This window comes from Vitis riparia, chromosome 19 (assembly GCF_004353265.1).
Source record: "Vitis riparia cultivar Riparia Gloire de Montpellier isolate 1030 chromosome 19, EGFV_Vit.rip_1.0, whole genome shotgun sequence".
Lineage (NCBI taxonomy): Eukaryota > Viridiplantae > Streptophyta > Magnoliopsida > Vitales > Vitaceae > Vitis > Vitis riparia.
The window spans coordinates 19,608,423-19,631,269 of NC_048449.1; the positions used below are offsets into that span (position 1 = coordinate 19,608,423).

Below are 22,847 nucleotides of genomic sequence, written 5' to 3' on the forward strand. Positions count from 1 at the left end.
AAGGAAGTTTTGTGTAAAAAAATTGTTTCAATTATTTATATAAAGTTGAGCAAACATATTTGTTATATAAAATGTTTAAAATAAAACTAAGATGTGAAGTTATAAGAATTCCAGTTGTGCATAACACTTAAGTATGAGAAATTAGGATTGAAACTTCTTATTCATGAATAAGATATATTATGTTGTAATGAGACATACTTTATTTGTTTGGGACTAATTTATTGATGTAGCATGAAAAACATGAAGATAGTTAAAGCATTGGTATATCTTGTTGTAAGGCACTATGATAAGTGGCCTGAAAGAAAGATAAAAAGCAATGATAGGAATGATCCTTAGGTGAGAGTCTCTAAAGGAAGCAAGATAAAGTACATTTGGGTGAAAGAACCTAAAACAAGAAGATCCATGCAAGGATTAATAAGATACATTAACACATTTCCTTAGGTGAGAGTCATAGAATATTTTTTGTACTACTACAACTATTATAGGTTGTGGAAAGAGCTTTGTTTAAGAAAGGTATGGTGTGAGAACTACTATTGAGTGTGTTATAACTATATATGTAAAGTAAAATTCTATGATTTTTATGCATTATTGTTTATTTTATACAATAGTTTTATGATGAGAATTCAAATTATACACCGGGAGAACTATCAAATCATGACAAACTCATTCTTTTAATTTGTTGCTAATGCCTTAAAAAAATTCAGTTTGATGTGTTTTGTGAGGATTTTGTAAGACTAAGGATGTTTTTGCACGCTTCCAATATTTCATGAACAAAGAGTAGATAAGTAAGGGGCGCTATCACTAATAATACATTGAGCAAGAGCCTTATATTAAGCACTAAGTTGAGTTTAATGAGAATAGTGTGTCCTAAGGAAAGCAAGCCACATTGCGCACTTAGAGAAACACTTTGATAACACAACTTTAAGTGGTAGTGTGGATTGAGCTCTCAAGGAGGCCACTGCCGTATTACACACTTAAAAGACTCTTATCACATTACAGTATGGTCTGATAACACACCTTCATTAGACACTCCAACAATGGCACACCCATTATAGGAGAACTCTTTGTAGATTGTGCACCCTAAAAACATCAATCTACATTACACACTTGGAGAAGTGCTTTTAGAGTGTGCACCTTTGAGTAGTGGTTTGGATTGCATACTTAGAAGCTAAGCTACATAGCACATATCCTATTGTGTACTAAAGGAACCTCCATCAAATTGCACACCAATCAATCACACTCAGAAGGAAATGCTCTTCATTCCAACTTGCATAGTGCTCATAAGACCAACAACTCATAAGTGCACTATTCATTTAGCAAATGCACTACCCTTCTTAATAAAACATTTTCTCTCATTTATTATGAAGATCATCCCAAGTAGCTCCCATTTGAGTCATTTCTTTAGTCGCTCCACCTTATGCATAAGCTTCATATTTCAATCATTGCGTACTCATCTCAGTAAGGCAAATGCCCTTAGGACTTTAACTAATCTTCACCTCCATATTATTATAGTAAAAAGACGATTGTAGCCAAGTACTTCACGACGACATTTCTTGACTAATGGCTGCATTAACACTATAACTTAGTATGAGTAGGTAGTGGAGCTAGCTAGGATAACTTTAAGGGCAATGATGTAGAGAGAGATTTTATTGCTTATAAATACAAGAGTTGTAAATAGTAGAGTTTCCTTTTCCCCGAAGGGCTATCTTAGATAGGACAATTTGTCTCTTAGAGGAGAGGTCCATTATCTTCTTCTAGAGCATAGATGTTAGGAAAATAAGAAAGTTTATTTTTTTGTTTTTTCATTCTCTTCATTTTTTGTAATTCGTTTTTAATTTCAACAATTTTTTACATTTCAGTTTTTATGTTTTTGTTTTTCTATTTGTTCTTCTTTCTTTCTATTTATATGTTTTCACTTCTGAGTTTGTGAAGGGGGTTGAGGTCTCTTGTTTTAGTTTGACCCACCATGGTTTAGCTATCTATGGTTGGAAAAGACCTTATCGAGGTTTGTGGTCATGAGGACCAAAAAGAACCTTCAAAGGCCAGAGTTAGTGGTTATGAGGACTAAATGAAGTAACCATGGTCATGAGTCTAATATACTAGAAACATGTTTTTTGACATGAGAATAAACCCATCCAAATCATTTGATTGCAATGACCAAAATGAGCAATTGGATTGAGTTGAGCCTTTTTTGAAATGGTTAATTCTCCTATCAATTGGTGCCCTGCTATTAGTGTAAACCCCTTGCTTGATCAATAAGTTGCAAGCACTGGATTGGGACCAAGCATGTGAATTGAGTTTAAGAGAGGTAATTTAAGTGACTTTCATTTCCAGAAGCTTGTATTTGTTTTCTTTTTAGTTTCTAAGTTTCCTATCCCTCCCAAAAAATTACCAAAAATATGTTTCTTTCCCTATACTCACACCTAAAATTCCTGCCCCTAGTATTGTTAATCCTAAGTTCCCTATGGAGATGACCTAATCACTATACATCTGTTAGTGTTTTTATTTATTTATTTATTTGGTTCAAGAACTAAGAGTGACAACAACTACTTTGATTTAAAGTTTTGTTCCTATAAAACTTTATTCCTAAAATTAATTTCGGATTTTTGTTTTAAATTATAAAACCGACATAACCATTTTACACACTCTTTTGTGAAAAATAAACTCTTTTCCATTGAGTTGTAGCTCATCTCTTTTATGTAAAATTATTTTCTACAAACTAAGATATAGGGGAGCAAGAAGGAAAAAAGAGTTAAGTTATGGTGTTACAACTAAGGGATTTGGGAAGCTATGTTTTTGTAGTATATGTATTTTAAATGTTGGAAAGTTTTGTAATAATAATAAACTGAGAAGTAAAGCTATGTATAATAGTTATATTTCTATATAAGTAACTTGAATAGTATGTACAATGGTTTGATGAAGTAAATAAAATGCAAAATTCAAATATTTTGGGTTGAGAAGGTTGATGTTGTTTGGATTTTATTATTAGTTGAATTTTATGGTTGTTCCATGATCCGTACAACATGAAGATTTAAGGTGTTTAAAAGTCCCTCCAAAGAAGCAACATGACCATTTGCAAAATTTAAATAAATGTTAAAAATTCCTAAATTAATAACATGAGAAGAAAGATTGTGCAAGTGCTATGAGATATTGGTCCACATATCCTAAATAAAAAGAAAAGATGTATAGTTGGTGGTGTGCATTGTGTTTTGAGTTAAGGAGAAGTACAATTGTGGTGTGCTAGTTAAATTAAAGGAGAAGAGGTGCACAAGTTGTAGTGCCCAAAAGTTGTAAGCTAGGGGGTGCATAATTTGAGTTGCAGGAACATAGAACGGTTTAAAAATGAGATGTGCATGATTTGAATTAAGGTACAATTTGAATTGATAATGTGGAAGAAAGAAGTGCACAATTCAAAAAGCAGGCATGTGTTAAAGGGAGGAGGTGCACAATTTAAGTGGTAAGCTAGAGGTATACAATTCAAGTGGTGTGCTAGTAGTCACAATTTTGAGTGGTGGGCAAGTTGGGCTAAGGTTCTCATTTATTATTTTGTCATTTATATCTTCATTTACTTTACAATGTAAATAACATAATACTCTTATTTGAATCCAATAAAAATACCTTCACAACCTAATTTTAGGTAAATCAAAATCTGATTTTTCAATTTTATTTATAAATTGACAACTTGTACCAAATTTCTTTGAAAAATTTTGCCTAAGAAAAATGATCAAAGATAAAAATCTAAAAAAAATTATTTTGAGTAGCACTAACATGAAAAGTATAAATTTGCCATTTTTAATTTTTAATTTTGAAGCTTTTAAAAATGATATGTTTTCTAAACTTAGTAAAGTTTATGCACAACTAAGGCAATATACATGACATATTTAAAAACTTTCTATTAGACCATCTTATTTCAACTTTTAAAAGAAATAAAATTTTAAATTTACAAATTGTGAAATAAAATGTCATGATGTTGCTATTATTTGAAAATATATATTTAATAAAAAAATGTGGTTGTCGTTTGTACATTAGAATTAAAATGTCTAAATATGAAAATAACTATTAACACACTTATTACAAATATTATATTATTATCTTTTAATTCACATTTCAAACCCTAGAATTATAAGTTAACTATTTTATATTATAATTAAATCATAATTTTAGAATTTTGGGTGTGATAGGACTTACTTCCTCTTCTTCAATGTAAATGAATTTATAAGGAGATTTCAATAAATGAAATTTCATTATTAAAAATAGAAGATATTTTTACATAAGGTAGTTATGATATTTTAAAAAATAAAAATTGGGAGAAAGTCATTTTTTAATTAATTTCGATAGAATCTTATTTTGATAAGCTTATATAATATATATATGATCCTACCATGCTTTTTCGAAACATAATTTTTCCTTTAAAAAAAAAAGACTATCATACCATGTGGTGCCCATAATAATCTTTTGGAATATTTCTAATCCCCTTTCTTCTTAATTTCAATTAAGACATTTTCAAATAACTATAAAGTGGATTATTGTACTAATTGAATTTAATTTTGACAATGAAGTGGTTAATGTGATAATGCTCCAGTTATAATGAGTTATTTTCCATGGATTTACGGTTTCAACCAATCATAATTCCATTGGGAAATGTTGTTTAGTTAGACAGTGAGTACATTCCAAGTAATTATACTTATTACTTAATGACTTAAATTGATTTTAAGTTAAATTATACTTAAGTTTTAAACTTAAAATTTACTAATCAGTTCTTATTTTAGGTTATTTGATAAAATTAACTTAAAATTTATTCTAAATCATCAAATTAACATATTAATCATCATAAATTATAAATAGGGTAAAAGAGATCGAGTAACAATAAAGGTCATGGAATAACAAAAAAATCATAAAGGTAATTAAGACGATAAAAATATAAAATGAAGACGTGAACTTAAAAATAAGTTAATCATTTTTATTTATTACTTAAAGTTGTTTCTTTATTTTAAGTCATACTATTAAATTATTTCACTAAACATACTTAATTTACTTAATGACTTAAATTAAGTTATTAAGTCACTTTAAGTTAGTAAATTAATTTATTAAATACCTACTAAGTTGGCCCAACCACTTATTAATAAATACGCCATCATTAAAATAAGTTAATCATTTTTATTTATTACTTAAAGTTGTTTCTTTATTTTAAGTCATACTATTAAATTATTTCACTAAACATACTTAATTTACTTAATGACTTAAATTAAGTTATTAAGTCACTTTAAGTTAGTAAATTGATTTATTAAATACCTACTAAGTTGGCCCAACCACTTATTAATAAATACGCCATCACTAAAATAAGTTAATCATTTTTATTTATTACTTAAAGTTGTTTCTTTATTTTAAGTCATACTATTAAATTATTTCACTAAACATACTTAATTTACTTAATGACTTAATTTAAGTTATTAAGTCACTTTAAGTTAGTAAATTGATTTATCAAATACCCACTAAGTTGGCCCAATCACTTATTAATAAATACGCCATCACTAAAAACAAAATTTAATACATAAATCCAATATGACTATGCATCAACCGAATTATAAAATATATAAATATGTCAAATGATTTACTTCGAAAAATGATTTAAGCTTTGAAGTACACATCTTCTCATTAATGAAAAACATAATATACCATTGCTATAGTGATTTCCACCAGGGAAATTCGCCATAATTTTCAAATGAAAAACACATATTACCTTTAGTATGTTTCTTTCCTTATCCTAAGTCCATATCCAAGTTTAATATATGGCAAGAAAATAAATTTACAACTACTATGGATGAGATGATGTCAAGGCACATGCAAATAGTCTACTTCTCTAAAATTTGAAACAGTATAATTTTTCTATTTCACTTTCACAAGAAACACATTAGCTTGCATATGATCTAGTTCTCTCCAGGGATTGATATACAAAATGGTAGCAAAACAACAAATTCAATGGGCTGCACAAAGCTGTAAGGCATGTGAGTATGAACCATTGAATCCACTGTTCTTAAAAGGAATGCATATGTACCTGCTGGGTGATCTTCAAAAGCCAATGAAACTGTACTTATATCTGGGGCACTTGAGTTCAGGATCCTGAACACGTCAAAATGTCCAGGGAAAGATCAAAGATTTCATTAAAAATATTGTGGTGGCTAGTATCAATGGCAGCAGGAGTAATAAGAAAAGGATCAAAAGAACAAGAAAGGATCATCTAAGAGAAGGCTCGGCAGCGGTTGATGTTAGTATGAATTATATTCTGAACAGAAGGTCTGCTATTCATTGGACAATTCGGCCAGTTAGAAGTCATATTCTCCAGAATTGGTACGAGAGTTGTGGGCCTCATTAGTGTTAAATCCAGCACCTTAGAGACTCGGTTGAGGCTTCAATGAACATGCAAAATGCTAGATCTGCCGTCTAAGATACAATATTTGCATCTCCAGCTGTAAATCAAAACATAAATAAGAAATAAGTTAAGACAGTTATCACTTCCATTTTGTCACTGCCGAGAAATTGCTACTGCTCTAGTCTTAATGAAATTTGAAGTTAACTTTAAAAATGATACTGAATAAGATATCATAGTTTGTTTTGAGCCAAAAAAATTCTGTATCAAAGGAATTCTCAAGGAACTACAACTACTTTGTATCATATCTAGGTGCCACTGCTTGGTACAGTACTTGTAACAATGAAGATGCCACAGGAAATGATGCACTATAAACATCCTTGGAACTCATTCTCAAAAGATTCTGCATGCACATGATGCCAATAATGGAGTCATTGGATCAAATCCACCCCATAAATGGAAAAGTAAGAAAATGAAGGTCTTGAAAATATTGAAAGGACATAAAGCAGCAGACTATACTAACATATCAATTGAAGATGTCACTCAACCAAGTATATGCACAAAAATTCTGCCTACACATTTGTTTTGAACAATAAAAATGTCCCTTTTTTCCTGGATCTACAGAAAAGAAGAAGAAATAAATTGCAATATCTTCAGTTGGATTGCAAGACTTGAGATCTTGCCCTAATTATTTTCAATGTGCTTATTTTCCATGCTCCAACAGTTTTCAACACTTGATTCCAAAGGCATTCCCACAAGGTTTTAAAATTTCTGCAACCATAGCACCCCTATGTAACTGCAGTCCACATTGGAAGTCATTTGGACCTATGTAATTTATTTAATTGCTTCCTTTTCACCGCAACTCGATGTTTTATCAAGATTACCAAAAAGCTAGCAGTAGTAGGTGAGGCATTAGGACCTTCAGAAGAATAAGACACTTTTAGCTACATTCCTTCAATTTCGCAAGAATTAGACTAAAATGATTTTTGCAATCTCCAAATCCAGAAACTGTAACATAAGGAAAATAAAACAAGTTTATTCCAGGGTAACATCCTCCCTTACGCGATACTCCAAACCCACATGAGAAGAAAGAATGGAGGAGGTGAATGGTAGGAGAAATTGTTAGGATTGAACAACCAACACACCTAAAAGCTTAAACTGTTAGGATATGGGCTGGAATGTATAACAGGCTGACATTTTTTACATTATATGTCTTGTTATCCCATAGTATCATCACTACTCCCAATAATGGCAGGTTATAGGATCAAGTCCCATGAGATTCTCCTGCTCCAGCTTGCTGGCAATACCAAATGTTAGCAATTAGTTGTGGGTGCATATATGCCCTTTCCCATGAAAATTTGGTAGAGAGGAATAGAAAACAACCTATATGGACTCCTGTTTGTGATATCTAGAATATTACATAAAGTCAAAGGATCAAGCAAAGTGCACAGCTACTCATACTGGTGGGAATGCAGAGAAGTTATACTGCTGAGATCCATCCAGACAGCCTTGAAGGCATGGATAAAATCATTAAAGGACAAAGATGTTATTAACTATCAGTTCCTTGCCATCGTATATTTTTGGTTCCATTTGTCACAAAGCATTGCAATCTCATCCCCATGTCTAGCTGGTGGTTCTAGTTTCTTCACAAGTACATAGTTAGGCCAAGTATTGCAATCACACAAGCAAATTCAAAGCCCTGAGTTCAAACATAATACATGATAATCTACTGCACAGAATTGGAAAATAAAAGGTCAATTTGTGCATTCTTAAAACACAAGTATATTGTATTTGTCTTTGTATCTTTGATGCTGAATTTTCTGATGCAGTTCTCAAACAATAAGTTTCAATAGGTATGAATTTTATCACAATTTCCAATATTCATGCATAATCTGGTTACCTGGAGGACTTCCATGAATTTGGGGAGAAGACGAGAACATTCACCATGCAACATGTAGAACACTCCCACACATCTGGAGGAAAGAAAATGATTCTCAAATTAGAAGGTACAAAAAAGAGGGAGAAAGAAAGAAGGAAAAGAAAAGAGAGACAATCTTATAGTGATATATAAGAGGCATCCAGTTAGGGAAAAATGGTATCTGCCTGGGAAGGCAGATACTTTGAGGCTACAGGGCAGCTGAGATATACTATGACTGTTTAGAATCAGTAAAGGAAGCATCTTATGTTTTACTATTTGAACAAGAAAAATTATCCAATAGAAAAAAATATCAGGTCATAGAGAAACAGGATATAGAAAATATCAAAATATCTGACATGAAGAACACAATAAGCCTTAGCCATGAATCTGATAAACGAAGTCATAGTGGTTCTTGTGGTGGCTTTTGTAGTAGTCATAGAGGACATGGTTTTTGTGGGGATGGCCAGAATGGTTGACATGGTGTTAGGAAGTGTGATCATTCTGGTGAAACTGGCCATACTGAACATTACTATTAGATAAAATATGGTAAACTAGTTATGTGCAACAAGTTACTGATGGTACTATGCAACCACTAAAAGCTTTTGCTTCATTTGTCCAAGCAATTTCTGACTCTAGTTCTTGTGATGCACTCACTACTCAACTTAGCAATCCCATCCAAACATTGTGAACTGCTACTCCATCCTCTCTCTATTATTACTTTAGCCAATTCAAATAATGTTGCATGTGTAACCCAATCAGCTTCATCTTGGGTAATTGATTCTGGAGCCAATTCTAAAATATTTGGTAACTATTAAACATGATATTGCTTTCACTTATGGTTTTTCTTAGTTTGTTCTTTAGAAAAGTGTCTTACTCATTTTGGAGTAATTTTGCTAAATAGAAAACACTTGTAAGGAGAATCATTTCGTGTTTGGATAATACATCTATATATGTTTTTTCATGGTGTTTTTAGCAATGTCTTAAAACAAAACTGATTTTTGGAAGAACCCTCTACTAAGATATTAAGTCAGCATATATTCACAGCTGTGATTTATTATTTACAGTTGTGATTTACATCTGTAATTGATTATATAACTGTGATTTATACAACTGTATATTATTTTATATGGTTGTCTATTATTCTGTATAATTGACTATCCTAAACTAGTCTTATGTAACCCAATATAAATATCCTTGAGATATATGAAAATATTTATTCGGCGATTTATCAAGTTACTATTAGAGCAAAAGTAGAGAATTTCCGTTGCTGCCAAGCCAACACTTCTTCCCTTCTTTTTCACCCTCTTCGTTACCATATCATGTCTGCAAAAACAGATGTGAGTATTTTTAATAGCGAAAAGTCATCCATGGTGACCATTCATGAGATTACCTCTTTAACAATTTCTATTAAGTTGGATGGAGCTAATTATCATGTTTGGTCTCAAATTTTGGAGATACATAATGCTGGCAGAAAGAAGAAGGCATAAATCATAGGAAGGAAGGTTGCATCTGTAGAGGATGACCCAAACTATGCTGAATGAGAAGCTCAAGACGCTTTAGTCAAGTCTTGGCTCATCAATTCCATGACTGACCGGTTGATGTCATGCTTTATGCAGTGTGGAACAACTAAGGAAGTTTGATGCAGTCAGAAGGAGCCATCTTGATGTCCCTAACTCTTCTCAAGTATATGAAATAATAAAGAAATCCTTTCAATCACGCCAAGGTGGTCACCCACTTACAAAATACTACAATGGGTTAAACTCAATATTCATGGAGCTTGATTATCGAACCCAATGATATAACTTGTGTAACTGATATTGAGAAATAAAGGAAGAGTACTGCCAAGAATTGGGTTTATATATTTTTTACAGGTCTTGATCACAGTTTGGATCAAGTTAGCGGTCACGTTTTGGCCACCTCTCCTTTACCAAGCCTAGAGGAAGCTTATTCACTAGTTCATCGTGAAGTGTAGAGGCTGGCACCTCTCCTTTACCAATTCAGCTGAGCTCTAAACGATAATTACCATGGCAGAAGCCGTGGTCCAGGTGCCCGCTGAGGCTCTAATAGACTAACTTGTTAATTGTGTGGAAGACAAGGTCATGTTGCTATTCGTTGCTATCATAGGTTTGACATCTCATTTCAAGGATCTCAACAACAAAATCAACATGGACAGAACAACCAACATACAACATTCATCACTTCACCAGCAACCATCAATGATCAAGCTTGGTATATCGATAGTGGAGTCACTAATCACATCACAACTAATCTGAATACGCTTTCTCAAAAGACAGAGTACAAAGGTAATGAGAAGCTGGTTGTAGGTAATGGTCAACTACTTCCCATTTCTCATATTGGAAAGTCTTTAATTAATTCAGATGTTGATTTTAAACTATTATTCATGAATCACATTCTGCATGTCCCAAAAATAACCAAAAACCTATTAAGTGTCTCACAGTTTACTAAAGACAATAACATCATTGCTGAATTTTACTCTAATTGTTGTTTGATCAAGGAAAAAATTACAAGGAGGGTATTACTACAAGGGAAACTTAGCGATGGATTATACCGGATGGTCATGGCTCACAACAACTCCTCTACCAGTCTTCCTTCAGCCTATTTTGCAGATTTTAAGTCCAATAATCAGCCTTGTGCTGTTGAGTCAGTTACAAAGTCCAAGAGTCCAACAATGAGTCAATCTTTGAGTCCGTTCCAAAATAATCAGTCAAAGAAATTCAGTATTTGGCATAGGAGACTTGGCCATCCATGTGTACCAATTCTAAAAAATGTTATGAATACAATTGGTATTTCAAATAATTTTGAATTTGATTTTTGCACTGCTTGTCAACTTGGAAAGTCTCACAAAATTTCTTTTCAAAACTCAACAAATGTATCATCTTATCCTATTGAACTAATTCACTCAGACATATGGGGTTCAACATCCATTAGCTCTAAGGAAGGATACAAATATTACGTAAATTCCATAGATGACTACTCGAAATACACTTGGATCTATCCTCTACATTTAAAATTAGAAGCCAAAACCATTTTTCAAAAATTCCAAATCCTAGTTGAAAGACACTTTGATAGGAAAGTCAAAATACCACAAACTGACTGAGGGGGTGAATACTGCAATCTTAAACCATTTCTTGATCAAATAGGCATACAATTCTGACATCCATGCCCATACACACACTAACAAAATGGTAAGGTAGAAAGAAAACACAAACACATAGTTGAAATGTGCTTAACTTTGTTGGCCCAAGCTGCTATGCCCTTATCTTTCTGGTGGGAAGCCTTTAGCACAACAACCTTTCATAAACCACCTACCAACTCCTACCCTTTCCTATCTTTCTCCAATTGAAGCCTTCTTCCATCAAAAACCAAATTTTCAATTTTTAAAAACTTTCGGTTGTGCTTGCTATCCTCACTTTTTTTTTTTTTTTTTTTTTTTGTGATAGATAAAAGGAAATGTATTCAACTGAAAGAGGAAGCACCTAAAACAGTGCCCTCAAAGTATACAGGGAGTATACAAAAGTAGCCCAAGACCAAAGATTACATACAAAAGAATATTTCAGTCTATGAAGTGAAAGCTCCTCATTCCCAAAAGCTAACAAGTTCCTTTCCTTCCAAACTGACCAAAAAATACATAAGGGGGCCATTTGCCAAGCCTTTTTACGAGTTTTCCCCACAAAAGCTCCATGTCACCCAAGAAGAGTTTCCTTCACTGAAGACAAAATTAAGCCCATATAATAATAGCAAGCTGCAATTTAGAACCTCTAAGTGTGTATATTTAGGTTATAGTGCTCGTTACAAAGGTTACAAGTGTCTACATCCCTGTAGAAGAATTTATATTGCTCATAGTGTCTCCTTTGATGAAAATGATTTTCCCTTTTTATCTGGTTTACCATGTTCTAGCTCACATCTAGATTATTCTTCTACTAAAAGTTCCTTTTCTCCTTATCATCAGTGGATTCCCAAGTTTGATTGTCCATGTCCAATTGATATTGGCATGACAAGTTCTAGTGCAGTTCAGAGCATAAAATCCACTGCATCCTCACCAACCTATTCTAGTTCAGGTCAAAAGAATAATCAAGGTAACAATTCTGGTCCTTCCCTCACCAATAATATTGAAACTCCTTCCATTAATTTGTTTGAAGACCTCTCTTTTAAACCTATTGAGCAACATCAAGATCACATACAAAAACAACCTGACATTTTCCATCCTAATACCAAAAGCATTCCTAAACCTTGTCAAACCTCAATTCACCCTATGACCACTAAATCCAAATCAGACATTTCTAAACCCAAGTTCTACCTTATCAACACAAAAGCCATATCAGCATCTGTTTTAATTGAGAACTTAGAGCCAATTAGCATTGACCAAGCCTTGCAAAACAAGGATTGGAAGCAAGCTATGGATTAGGAATATGAGGCCTTCATGAAAAATAACACTTGGGTTTTGCTACCATATAAGGTTGCCATGAACATTGTTGACAATAAGTGGGTATTTAGGGTGAAGAGAAATTCAGATGGTACAATTCAAAGATATAAAGCCCAACTAGTTGCCATGGGTTTTTAGCAAACACCAGGAGTTGACTACTTTGAAACATTCATTCCAGTAGTGAAGGCTTCAACAATCAGGGTCGTTTTGACTTTGGTAGTAACAAATAACTGGGATATACAACAACTTGATGTAAATAACGCTTTTCTGAATGGAGAACTATAAGAGGAACTGTATGTGCACCAACCGACAGGCTATATCAATCCATTAAAAGCAGAATTTTTTGTAAACTCACAAAGGCTCTCTATGGATTAAAACAGGCACCTCGAGCCTGGTTTGACAAGCTTAAGGTAGTATTAATTAGTCTTGATTTTGTGAACTCCAAATCAGTAGCTCTTTATTTGTGTTCAGGTCTGGAAAAACAATTCTTATATTGTTGGTATACATTGATGATATCCTAATAACTGGGAATGATCCAGTGAAGATGAAAAAGATTATTGAAAGCTTGAATGCACAGTTCACCTTGAAGAATTTAATATCACAGAGCTATTTCCTAGGTTTTGAAGCTCATCGAACAAAGTCTGGAATCTATCTAATTCAGAAGAAATATATGACTGATCTATTATCCAAGGCTAACATGTTGAATGATAAAAGCAACCCAACGCCTATGTGCTAAGGAATAAAAATTCACCTTGCTGATAGTGATTTATTTGAACAACCAACCCTATATCGGACCATCATTGGAGCTTTGTAATACCTAACTCTAACCAGGTGAGACATATCATTTTTTGTAAACAAATTGAATCAATATTTGCAGGCAACAACAATTAATCACTAGAAAGCTTGCAAACGTATACTAAGATACTTAAATGGCACTCTTGACTATGGGCTTCTTTTCTCACCAACAACAGAAATGACACTAGAAGGGCATGTTGATGCAGATTGGGCTAGTTCCTTGGATGATAGAAAATCCACTACAGGTTATTGTATTTATCTTGGTGGAAACTTAGTTGTATGGAACTCCACAAAACAAAAGGTAATATCTCACTCAAGCACTGAATCAGAATATTGTGCCCATGCTCAAGATGTAACAGAACTTGTTTGGTTACAATCTCTATTCTCTCAAATTTGGAATTGAGATAAATGATTGCCCTACACTCTGGTGTGACAATATAGGAGCTAAACAACTTGCTTCTAACCCAGTCTTCCACTCAAGAACAAAACACATTGAGATTGATGTTCATTTTATTAGAGATAAGGTTATTACCAAAAAACTGGAGATAAAACATGTGCCCAGAGTCTCGCTTTTAATAGGGTTATTACCAAAGAACTCAAGATCAATTGTTGATATCTTGACAAAGCTGTTATCCATCTCTCAATTCCACTTTCTCAAAGGCAAGCTTGTTGTTGTTCAATCCCCACTGCCTCGCTTGAGGGAGCATGTTGAAGAGTTATTCATACGTAGAAAATAACCTATCTTATCAGAATTAGTTACAGATTCCCACAGGACTCAGACTCAATCCGAGCTCTTTCTCTCTCTGAGAAGCCCATTTCTCATCCTTATCTGTTAGTTATGATAGCCTCTCCCCTTTATTCTTATCTGTTATCATAAGTTCTATATATTCTGTAAAACCACTCAAGTAAAGTTTAATATACTGATAATTGCAAAGTCTTTCAAAGCTCCAGAATCTCCTAATTCTTAACTAGAAGCAACTCTTTAAGCCTTTTTCATCCTATTTCTAAAAAAAGTTGCATGCTAGCTGAAAATGGTTTTCTTACTAAGGAGTGCATCACCTACTTCATTCCAAAAAAAAAAAAAAAGAAAGAAAATGAACTACCACAAACTAGTTACTTTCAAGCAATGAAGGAGAATATGATCAACTATTTTTTTTTTTTTTTCTCTTTTTCATAGATAGATCTATTCGGTATATCATCCATCCTCTCCTTTTAAGCTAATCCAATTCATTATCCTACCCTATGTAGCTTCCCAAGCGAAAAAGTCCATTATTGATGGTATCCAAAGATTCCAAATTATACTATAAGGGAACATCTCCATTTTACCGCATGATAAAGAGAAGCAAAGAGACTTAATTGAGAAAATGAAGACTTAGCATCTCCATTTCAGCACATCTTTACCAATAGGAATCAATTTGGGAACATCCAGATTTGAGGTAAAGCACATATATCGAGATCTATAAAGTTTTTAATGCCTATTGCTTCAATTGTGCATAGATCTAGAGGGCCCTAGGGAGATTTAGCATGCACCCTAATGGTCCAAGGAGGGGAATTAAGATATCCAAATATTCCTGACACAAACCACTCTGAGGTTCACTCATGACCCGAATTACTTCCTCAAATAAACTTCTCAATTTTATCAAGGTAAGTATTATTCATATATGTCTCCTTTTGTTTCAGTGCATGTAGATGGGGGAGAAAAGCTCTCATTCCACAAGCTTTTACACAATTTTGAATAACATAGCAATAAAAATTGGCATTATTTATGGAGAAAATGTTAACCCACTACTAATTCAATTGAAACACATGTTATGCATAAAAGCAAATAACCATCACCTATGAACATAAGATGTCAAGAGCAAATAATTTATGCAAGAAACAAACACTAGAAGTTAGTAATATTAAAAACTGATCTCAATTTATGTGATGCACAAAGGGAATAAAAGATTACTGGAACTTCTACAAGTTACAACCATTAGTAGCAGAAAACTAATGCATGTTGCAATGCGTTTCTTACTGATCCCTAGATCTATGTGCACAGGCCTGCATAAAGAGACGACAAGCATGTTGTATGGATTGGGCTCCAATACTGCACCAACAAACATAACAAGAATGTGAACTTTTATTTCAAACTGCAAAGAATAGAGCTCCAAGATTTCAAAGCTAATATGAGATTAAAGCAAAAAACACCTGTCACTGCTAATGATGTGGAAAAGCATTTGAACTTCAAATAATATTGTCCACAATCTCTCTTTTAGAGGAAAGAAACTTACAATTAAGAAAGTCAAGTGCTATGCAAGAAACCTAAATTAATAGACAAAAATGGTATTATGGTGCAATAAATATACCAAGAGAACTATGTGATAGCATGATTTATTTGAATCTTCAAATTTTGTGTAGATGTAATTGAAATCATAGAAATGGACCATCATAATAACACATTGACACTGTCAACTAATGGTGTCATTCTTAATTGTGTGAGAGCAGGCAGTCCAATGCATCAATCTTGGCTTCTTTGGTCTAGTAAAGTGTGAGGTCATATTGGACCAAAATCTTGATATTTTGGAAATCCACATTGGAACTCTATCAGCTACATCAGTTTTTTCTCCACAACGGCTCAACCAAGGCCCCAAGAGATAAATATGTATCAAAAGGTTTCCTTAATGAAATGTAATCCAAACTCTATCAGCTTTATATGATTGCCAGGCATGATTCCTCACGTATGCAATCATGATGACAGAAACTCTCGTAACACACATGCCATAGACTAAAAAAGAAAATAAAGCCTGCAAAACAATTGCCATATCTAATCCAATCAATGTAAAAGAAAGATGAAGAGAAGAAAATGCAAAAAAATAAAAACTAATAAAAAATAAAATAAAAATAAAAATTCAAAAAGCTTAGGATTGTTAAAAGTATCACTTACAATCCTTCTTTTAGTACACTACATGTAAGGCATGTATAAGTCTAGCACTCAAGCTTCAAGTGAAGAACTTGCTTTTAATGACCATATAAAAAATTTATCAGGCCCTCTAATGCATTGGCAAAGAGATGGCTAAATTACCCACAACTACATATTCCAAGGTGGCCAGCACAAACAGCCGCTCCTGCATAGTCAATGTTAGGTTCTGTCCTGTACAAATTAAACTCAGAAATTTAATACCTAAATCATGAAACAACTACTTAAAACTTAGGTATAAAAATACATCAGATTGGGAAGTACAGATAGTTGGCAATAGCTCTGATGTTCGTCCTAATTTGAGTGCAGTAAAGGAGGATCATTTTTGCAACAAACTGAAAATCACCGGCCACTCGTATTGCTTGAACTAGTTGGAAATGATCATTCAAAAGTCCCTGCAGGGAATAATATTAAAAATAAGAAATAAACAATCAAGAAAGTAGTTGAAGAAAACATCATTCATTCTTAAGTGATATATTATAACCCTTCAAAATTCAAGCAAAGAAAGATGATAAATCTCCTAATTTCTATAAGTAACAAACTCAATCTGGAATAATTAACAAATACATTAAGCCTTCGTTTGGATTATGGGAAGGAGTAGAAGGAATAAAAAAAAGGATGAAAATTACTCACAAATTGATTATTTTCTCAAGCTATTTTCAAATTTTCCTTTCCTTTCTCATTGCTTTGTCCAATATCCAAACAAAACCTTTAAAAGTGGGCAATAAATCGCTTACACCTTAAAAAGTGAGCAATCAATCACTTACGAAACAGAGAAACTGCCCAAAATTACGTAAAATTTTATCTATTTACATTATTTCAACAACATCCAAGAAACAAAGTTCAAACCCAAATCTGATGAAAATAAACCAAAACTTCCAAGAAGGATGAAAAAAAGAAATGGAATCACTCGCCTCAACAAGCATCTCCCTCACAAGCTGATTGATCCGAGCCTGACGTCTCGCTATGTCCATGTTCAATTCAGTTTTATCTGCAATAGAGAAAATCATGGAATAACACTTCCTGTTAACACTCTGTTTGGTTGCTGGGAAAATCTCAGAAAAGAAAATCCCGCCATCAACTGACATCACCCATATTTAGCTTACTTCAGTTGAGCTCTTCACTAGTATCAACAATCTTCTTCTTTTTCAGTTTTCTTGGATTTTCTCGGACACCAAACAATAGACAGAAAAATAACGATTCTTTTTAGTTTTTCTTTCCTTTCTTTTAACTTGCAGTTATTAAATCTTCTAATGGTGGAAGGGTTGTATGGTAATTTCATTAGACGGTTGATTGTCTGATCAGAAGCGAGATGGCGGGAAAACAGAGAAGTGAGAAGTCTTGTGGAAGTAATGGGCCGGGCTCAAATCTTGGCCCATTTTTAATGGGGCATGGTCGGGTTGAGCCCGATCCAATTTAAACTCCCTTTTTTCCTTTTTAATTAAAAAAAACAAAATTTTAAATTAAGAAATTTTATAATAAGTTTTTAAAATTATCATTATTTTTAAATAGCTTGTAAATATATGATATGACCTCTATTTATAATTTTCAAATTTAATTTGAATTATTATGAAAATTATAAACTTAATTAAATGAAAATAAAAATAAATTTATAAATAATTATAAATAATTTTAAACTAAGTCAATATAAAATGGTATTAAAATTAATCCCCAACCCCATGGGACACAATTGTGATATGTGATATTGTAGACCCCAATTTTGGGGCTCATTTTTTTCTTGCATTTTGTGCAGCTCATTCTTACCAGGGGAAGGGCTCTCAAGGAGCCATGTGTTGCCTCAAGAGAGACTGTGGAAGAATCATGTTAGTGGTTAGAAGCAATGGGAGGGCGACACGTGTTATAGAATATTCTTGGTTGGTTTTGGGAGGATTTGGAGGAGTGTATTCTATTGTTGATAGGGAGGAGATATTTTGGGTGACAGACAGAGAGATTTTTGGGTAGCTTAGGAGAGAAGACAATGGGGGAGAAGACCATTTAAGGGAGAGGAAGGTTTGAGAGGAGAAAACTTGGGAAAGAAAGCTTGAGGGGAAGCGAGATGGAGAGAGGACCAGAAAAATAGAGAGTTGCAAGAGGAGCAAAAGCGTAGCTAGAAGCTAGCCCACTCTTTGCTTGAAAGGAGCATTCCAGGTATGATTATTCGTGAGCTCCTTATTTTTCATTTCCACCTTGATTAACTCTCATTTTCAGTATTTTTTCTGAGTATTTGGTTTGTTGATTGGTGTGGATATTATAAGGCACTCCTTTTTTTTTTTTTTTTTTTTTTTTTGTGGGACTTTGGGTATGCATGCTTTGTTTTAGATTTATTTTGGATGTTTTTGACTTCTCTTGAAAATATCTTATGCTTTGTTCCTTCCCATAACTTGATGTATCAAGACCATGCTCTTATTTCCTCTTAATTCCACCTGTTCAGAGCTCTTTGACGGTCCAGGGCATAAAGCTAAACTCATACTCTGTTTTTATTACGTTTTCATTCTTCCCTGGTTATTGCTCGGTTTCTTGTTGAGGGTAGAGTGATGTCTTCAATAACCAAGTTATTGGGATTCAATGAGTGTGGTCATGAGGTGAAATGAACTCAACGAAGGAGTTCAGTGATTGTATCTGTGCTTCAATCTATTGGTTCAAAATGGTGGCCATGGAATTGCATTAGAGTTTTGTGTTCGGGTTTGCTTTGCCATCTGGGTCTGATAAGATACATGTTGGTAGTGAAAATGAGAATGAGGATTTGAGACATCTTCTCTTTTCCTAGAAGTCTTAGTGACTACATAAATGGATACTATGTTCCCTGAGAATGGCAGATGAAGGATGGGGGCTTTTTGCATTCTTTTCACTCTTCAGTTTTCAGAAATGTAAAGAATGATGAGAGCTTGATTATGCAAGGCTTCTGTTCCAGTTGTATTACCTGCAAAATTGGGTGTTGATATTATGACAGTATCACAGCATTTGTCATCAACTGGAATAAAAAATGTTCTCAATGCAGGCCAGTAAGTTGTCGCCTTTAGGGAATCTCACTGGGATGACAATGCAGCAAATCGTCTGTGAAACTACAACTGCATTGGAGGTGCCTGTAAAGCATACTTCATTTGTGCATGAATTAGAAATATTAATTGTTTCCATCCAATCTGAAAATGTAGGTTCCAAAGCTGTTGATCTTAGTGCAATTACAGATAGGAATGTTTTTCCCGCAGTTAAGTGCTCAACTCTAGGAATTTCTGCAGCTGAAAGAAATGTGAAAGATGATAGGTGTACTAGATTTGGCAGACAAGAAATTAATTCAATGATGGAGCCACCTCCTAATTGCCAGCATGAAAATTATGACACATGGGTGCATAGAGTAGACATAGATGCATGCTCTATTGAAGTTCAAAAAGGAGGAAGAACCCGTTCGCTTATTACTAACTGGGAGAAGAGAGAAAGATCTCCTACTTATGAGGGACATATATCCAATAATTTTTATGGGGACTGTTTCTACATCTAACATGCTCCTATTTGATGCAATAACATATACTCTATCTACTGAAAAGGAAACAATGTCTGCCAGTGATGAAGATGCTATTACAGATACAATGGAGCAATAAGGTCAATTTGTTGGCTCTATCCAATCTCGCTTATCCAAGTTATAGGAAGTTCCATGTGCATGGCCACCTTTACTTTTCCATCCTACATACCCATAGGACTCATCTATCAAAGCTATCACCACATTCGCACCTTCAACCTCATACATATTCACTTTCATTAGCCTAACCCATTCTTCATACCCCAACACACCCATCCTCATTCAAATCCTCAATCTTCCAATACCCACCAAACCCATTTCTCACACTACCCCTCATCATCCATTCCACCCATGAACAAGATCACTAGCCTATTTTCCTCACTTTCTCTCACTACCCGTGGCTCTACTTAACACCAATCCCCCTATGCATGGCCATCCTCATTTCTCTCACACCTCCTACTCATCATACCAATTTTCTCCATTAATCATACCCATTGCAGCAGCTCGTTTCACCATCTCATCCATTCAAACCCGTTCTCCTAGTCCCATGCACATGGACGCCTTCATCTCGCTCCATTTTTAAGCATCATACCCACCATGCCCTTCTTTCTACACCGTATGCCCTTCATACCCATTAAACCCATTCCCCCCACTTTTGCATGGCCATGCATAGCCACACAAACCTTTGCAAACGTTTCTACCATTCTATTCCATCCCTCATATCCCATTATACCCATCACCATGCCCACATCCTCATACCCATCTTACCCACCACTAATAGCTGACCTCACTCTAATCTACCCTATGCACATGGCCATTCTCATTTTCCCACATCCTCATCACCCTTCATTACCCATTCCACCTTTACTAACCCACCAAACCTATTCCTCCCATATCCATCATTTTTTTTCTCATCTTATATCATACCCCTTAGATTTCTATAACAACGTGGAGCCAAAATAGCAGGTTCGGCACAACTTATTGCAACTGATTAGGAATCGATAACTCCACTCCATTCACATCTCCATCAATGGTGGCTTCACTCACTACTCTGTCAAACATTAGCTCACTCTCAAGTCCACGGAGCGTCGCGTAGATCAAGGCTCTTGGTCTCACCTATAACTCTGTGAAGCTTCCAAGATCTCCGTTCCCCTTAGATTTGTCATCGTTGTCGAGCAGCTCCATCTCCGACTTTTTTTGCTTGGTGCCTATCATATCTTCGTTGAATCCTTTGTGAAGATATGCAGAATTGCAAGTGAAACAGAGGAGAAAACAGAGGAGAAACAGAGGAGCACTGAAACTGAAATTCTCCTTACATTCAGATGATCTAAAAAGGTACAGATGAGGTCTATTTATACACTTGAAATGGATTAATAAAGCTGTTAAGTATTGATAACTAATATAACTAATTTAACTGACATTAGTTAGATGAATTCTGTTTGGCTATTTGTGATTTTAACTCTAATTCATCTATCAGATTTTGGATATTCCAACACCCCCCCTCAAGATGAGAATGAATGTTTATCATTCCCATCTTGCTGATAAGATGATGAAAATTGAGACATCCGAGAGGTTTGGTCAATATATCCGCCAGTTAATGCTTGGAAGGAATGTGGATTATTTTGATCAAACCCTCTTGCAATTTCTCTCTAACTAGATGGCAATCGAGCTGTATATGTTTTGTTCGTTCGTGGTGTACTGGGTTGGAAGCTATTTCTGAAGCAGGTTTGCTGTCAGTATATAGCAGTGCTGGTTGAGGATGCTTAACATTCAAATTAGCCAACAAATAAACCAACCATTGAAGCTCACAAGTTGTAGTGGCTAAAGCCCTGTATTCAGCTTCTGCCGAGGACCTACTTACAGTAGGTTGCTTCTTTGATTTCCAAGATATGAGAGAGTCTCCCATGAAAACTGTGAAACCAGTAACACTTCGCCTAGTGTCAATGCAGCCACCCCAATCACTATCAGAATATGCCTTTAAATGTAGATCAGATGAAGCCTTTAGGAATAAACCTTGACCTGGTGTTGCCTTAATGTATCGAAGAACTCTTTCTGCAGCTTGTAAATGTGTTGAATGAGGATTAGACATAAACTGGCTGAGAGCTTGTACTGCATATGCCAAGTCGGGTCTAGTGATTATTAAGTAAAGAAGTCTACCAATGAGTCTTCTATATGATGCAGGATCAGACAATAAAGGACTTGAATCATTGGCAGTAAGTTTTAAACTTGATTCCATAGGAAAACCAACTGGTTTAGAGCCAGAGAAACCACTATCTTTCAATATATCCAAAGCATACTTTCGTTGAGACAACACAATACCTTTTGCTGATCTGGCTACTTCAATGCCTAAAAAATATTTCAGTTCACCTAAATCTTTTATAGTAAAAGATTCATGGAGAAACTTTTTCACACCATCTATTTCCTTGAGATCATTTGAAGCTATTATAACATCATCAACATAGATTAATAGAGCAATGAAACTAGTTGATGTTTGTCTGACAAAAAGGCTTGAATCTGTCTTTGCTTGACTGAAACCAAACTTGAGTAAAGATGAAGACAACTTTGAGTACCACTGCCTTGAAGCTTGTCTCAAACCATATAAACTCTTTTTGAGTTTACAAACCCGAGGGTCATTTGGTGTTGAAAAACCTGGTGGCAATTGCATGTAGACCTCCTCATTTAAGTCTCCATGTAAGAAGGCATTATTTACATCAAGTTGATGCAAATACCATTGTTTAGCTGCTGCAATAGCAAGAAGCACTCTAACTGTTGTCATCTTTGCAACAGGAGAGTATGTGTCAAAAAAATCAAGCCCCTCTTGTTGAGTGTAGCCCTTGGCTACAAGCCTGG

The 22,847-nt window shown here is 34.3% G+C and overlaps 1 protein-coding gene across 4 annotated transcripts; it reads right to left on the reverse strand.

The window, feature by feature from the left end:
* Nucleotides 1-5,876: 5,876 nt before the first annotated feature.
* LOC117909566 (histidine-containing phosphotransfer protein 1-like) lies at nt 5,877-17,674 on the reverse strand. Of its 4 annotated transcripts, XM_034823621.1 has the most exons (7): nt 17,590-17,674; nt 17,398-17,474; nt 16,748-16,878; nt 16,593-16,657; nt 15,542-15,613; nt 8,268-8,340; nt 5,877-6,467 (listed from the first exon to the last, which is right to left on the reverse strand). In XM_034823621.1, exons 2-7 carry the CDS (start codon nt 17,455-17,457, stop codon nt 6,410-6,412), a joined length of 459 nt encoding a protein of 152 aa, XP_034679512.1. In that variant the 5' UTR covers nt 17,458-17,474; nt 17,590-17,674; the 3' UTR covers nt 5,877-6,409. The 4 variants fall into 4 exon arrangements, with proteins under 4 accessions (XP_034679512.1, XP_034679509.1, XP_034679510.1 ...); XM_034823618.1 differs by lacking the exon at nt 17,590-17,674 and having other exon boundaries at nt 17,398-17,576; XM_034823619.1 differs by lacking the exon at nt 17,590-17,674 and having other exon boundaries at nt 16,589-16,657; nt 17,398-17,576.
* Between the last annotated feature and the right edge of the window lie 5,173 nt (nt 17,675-22,847).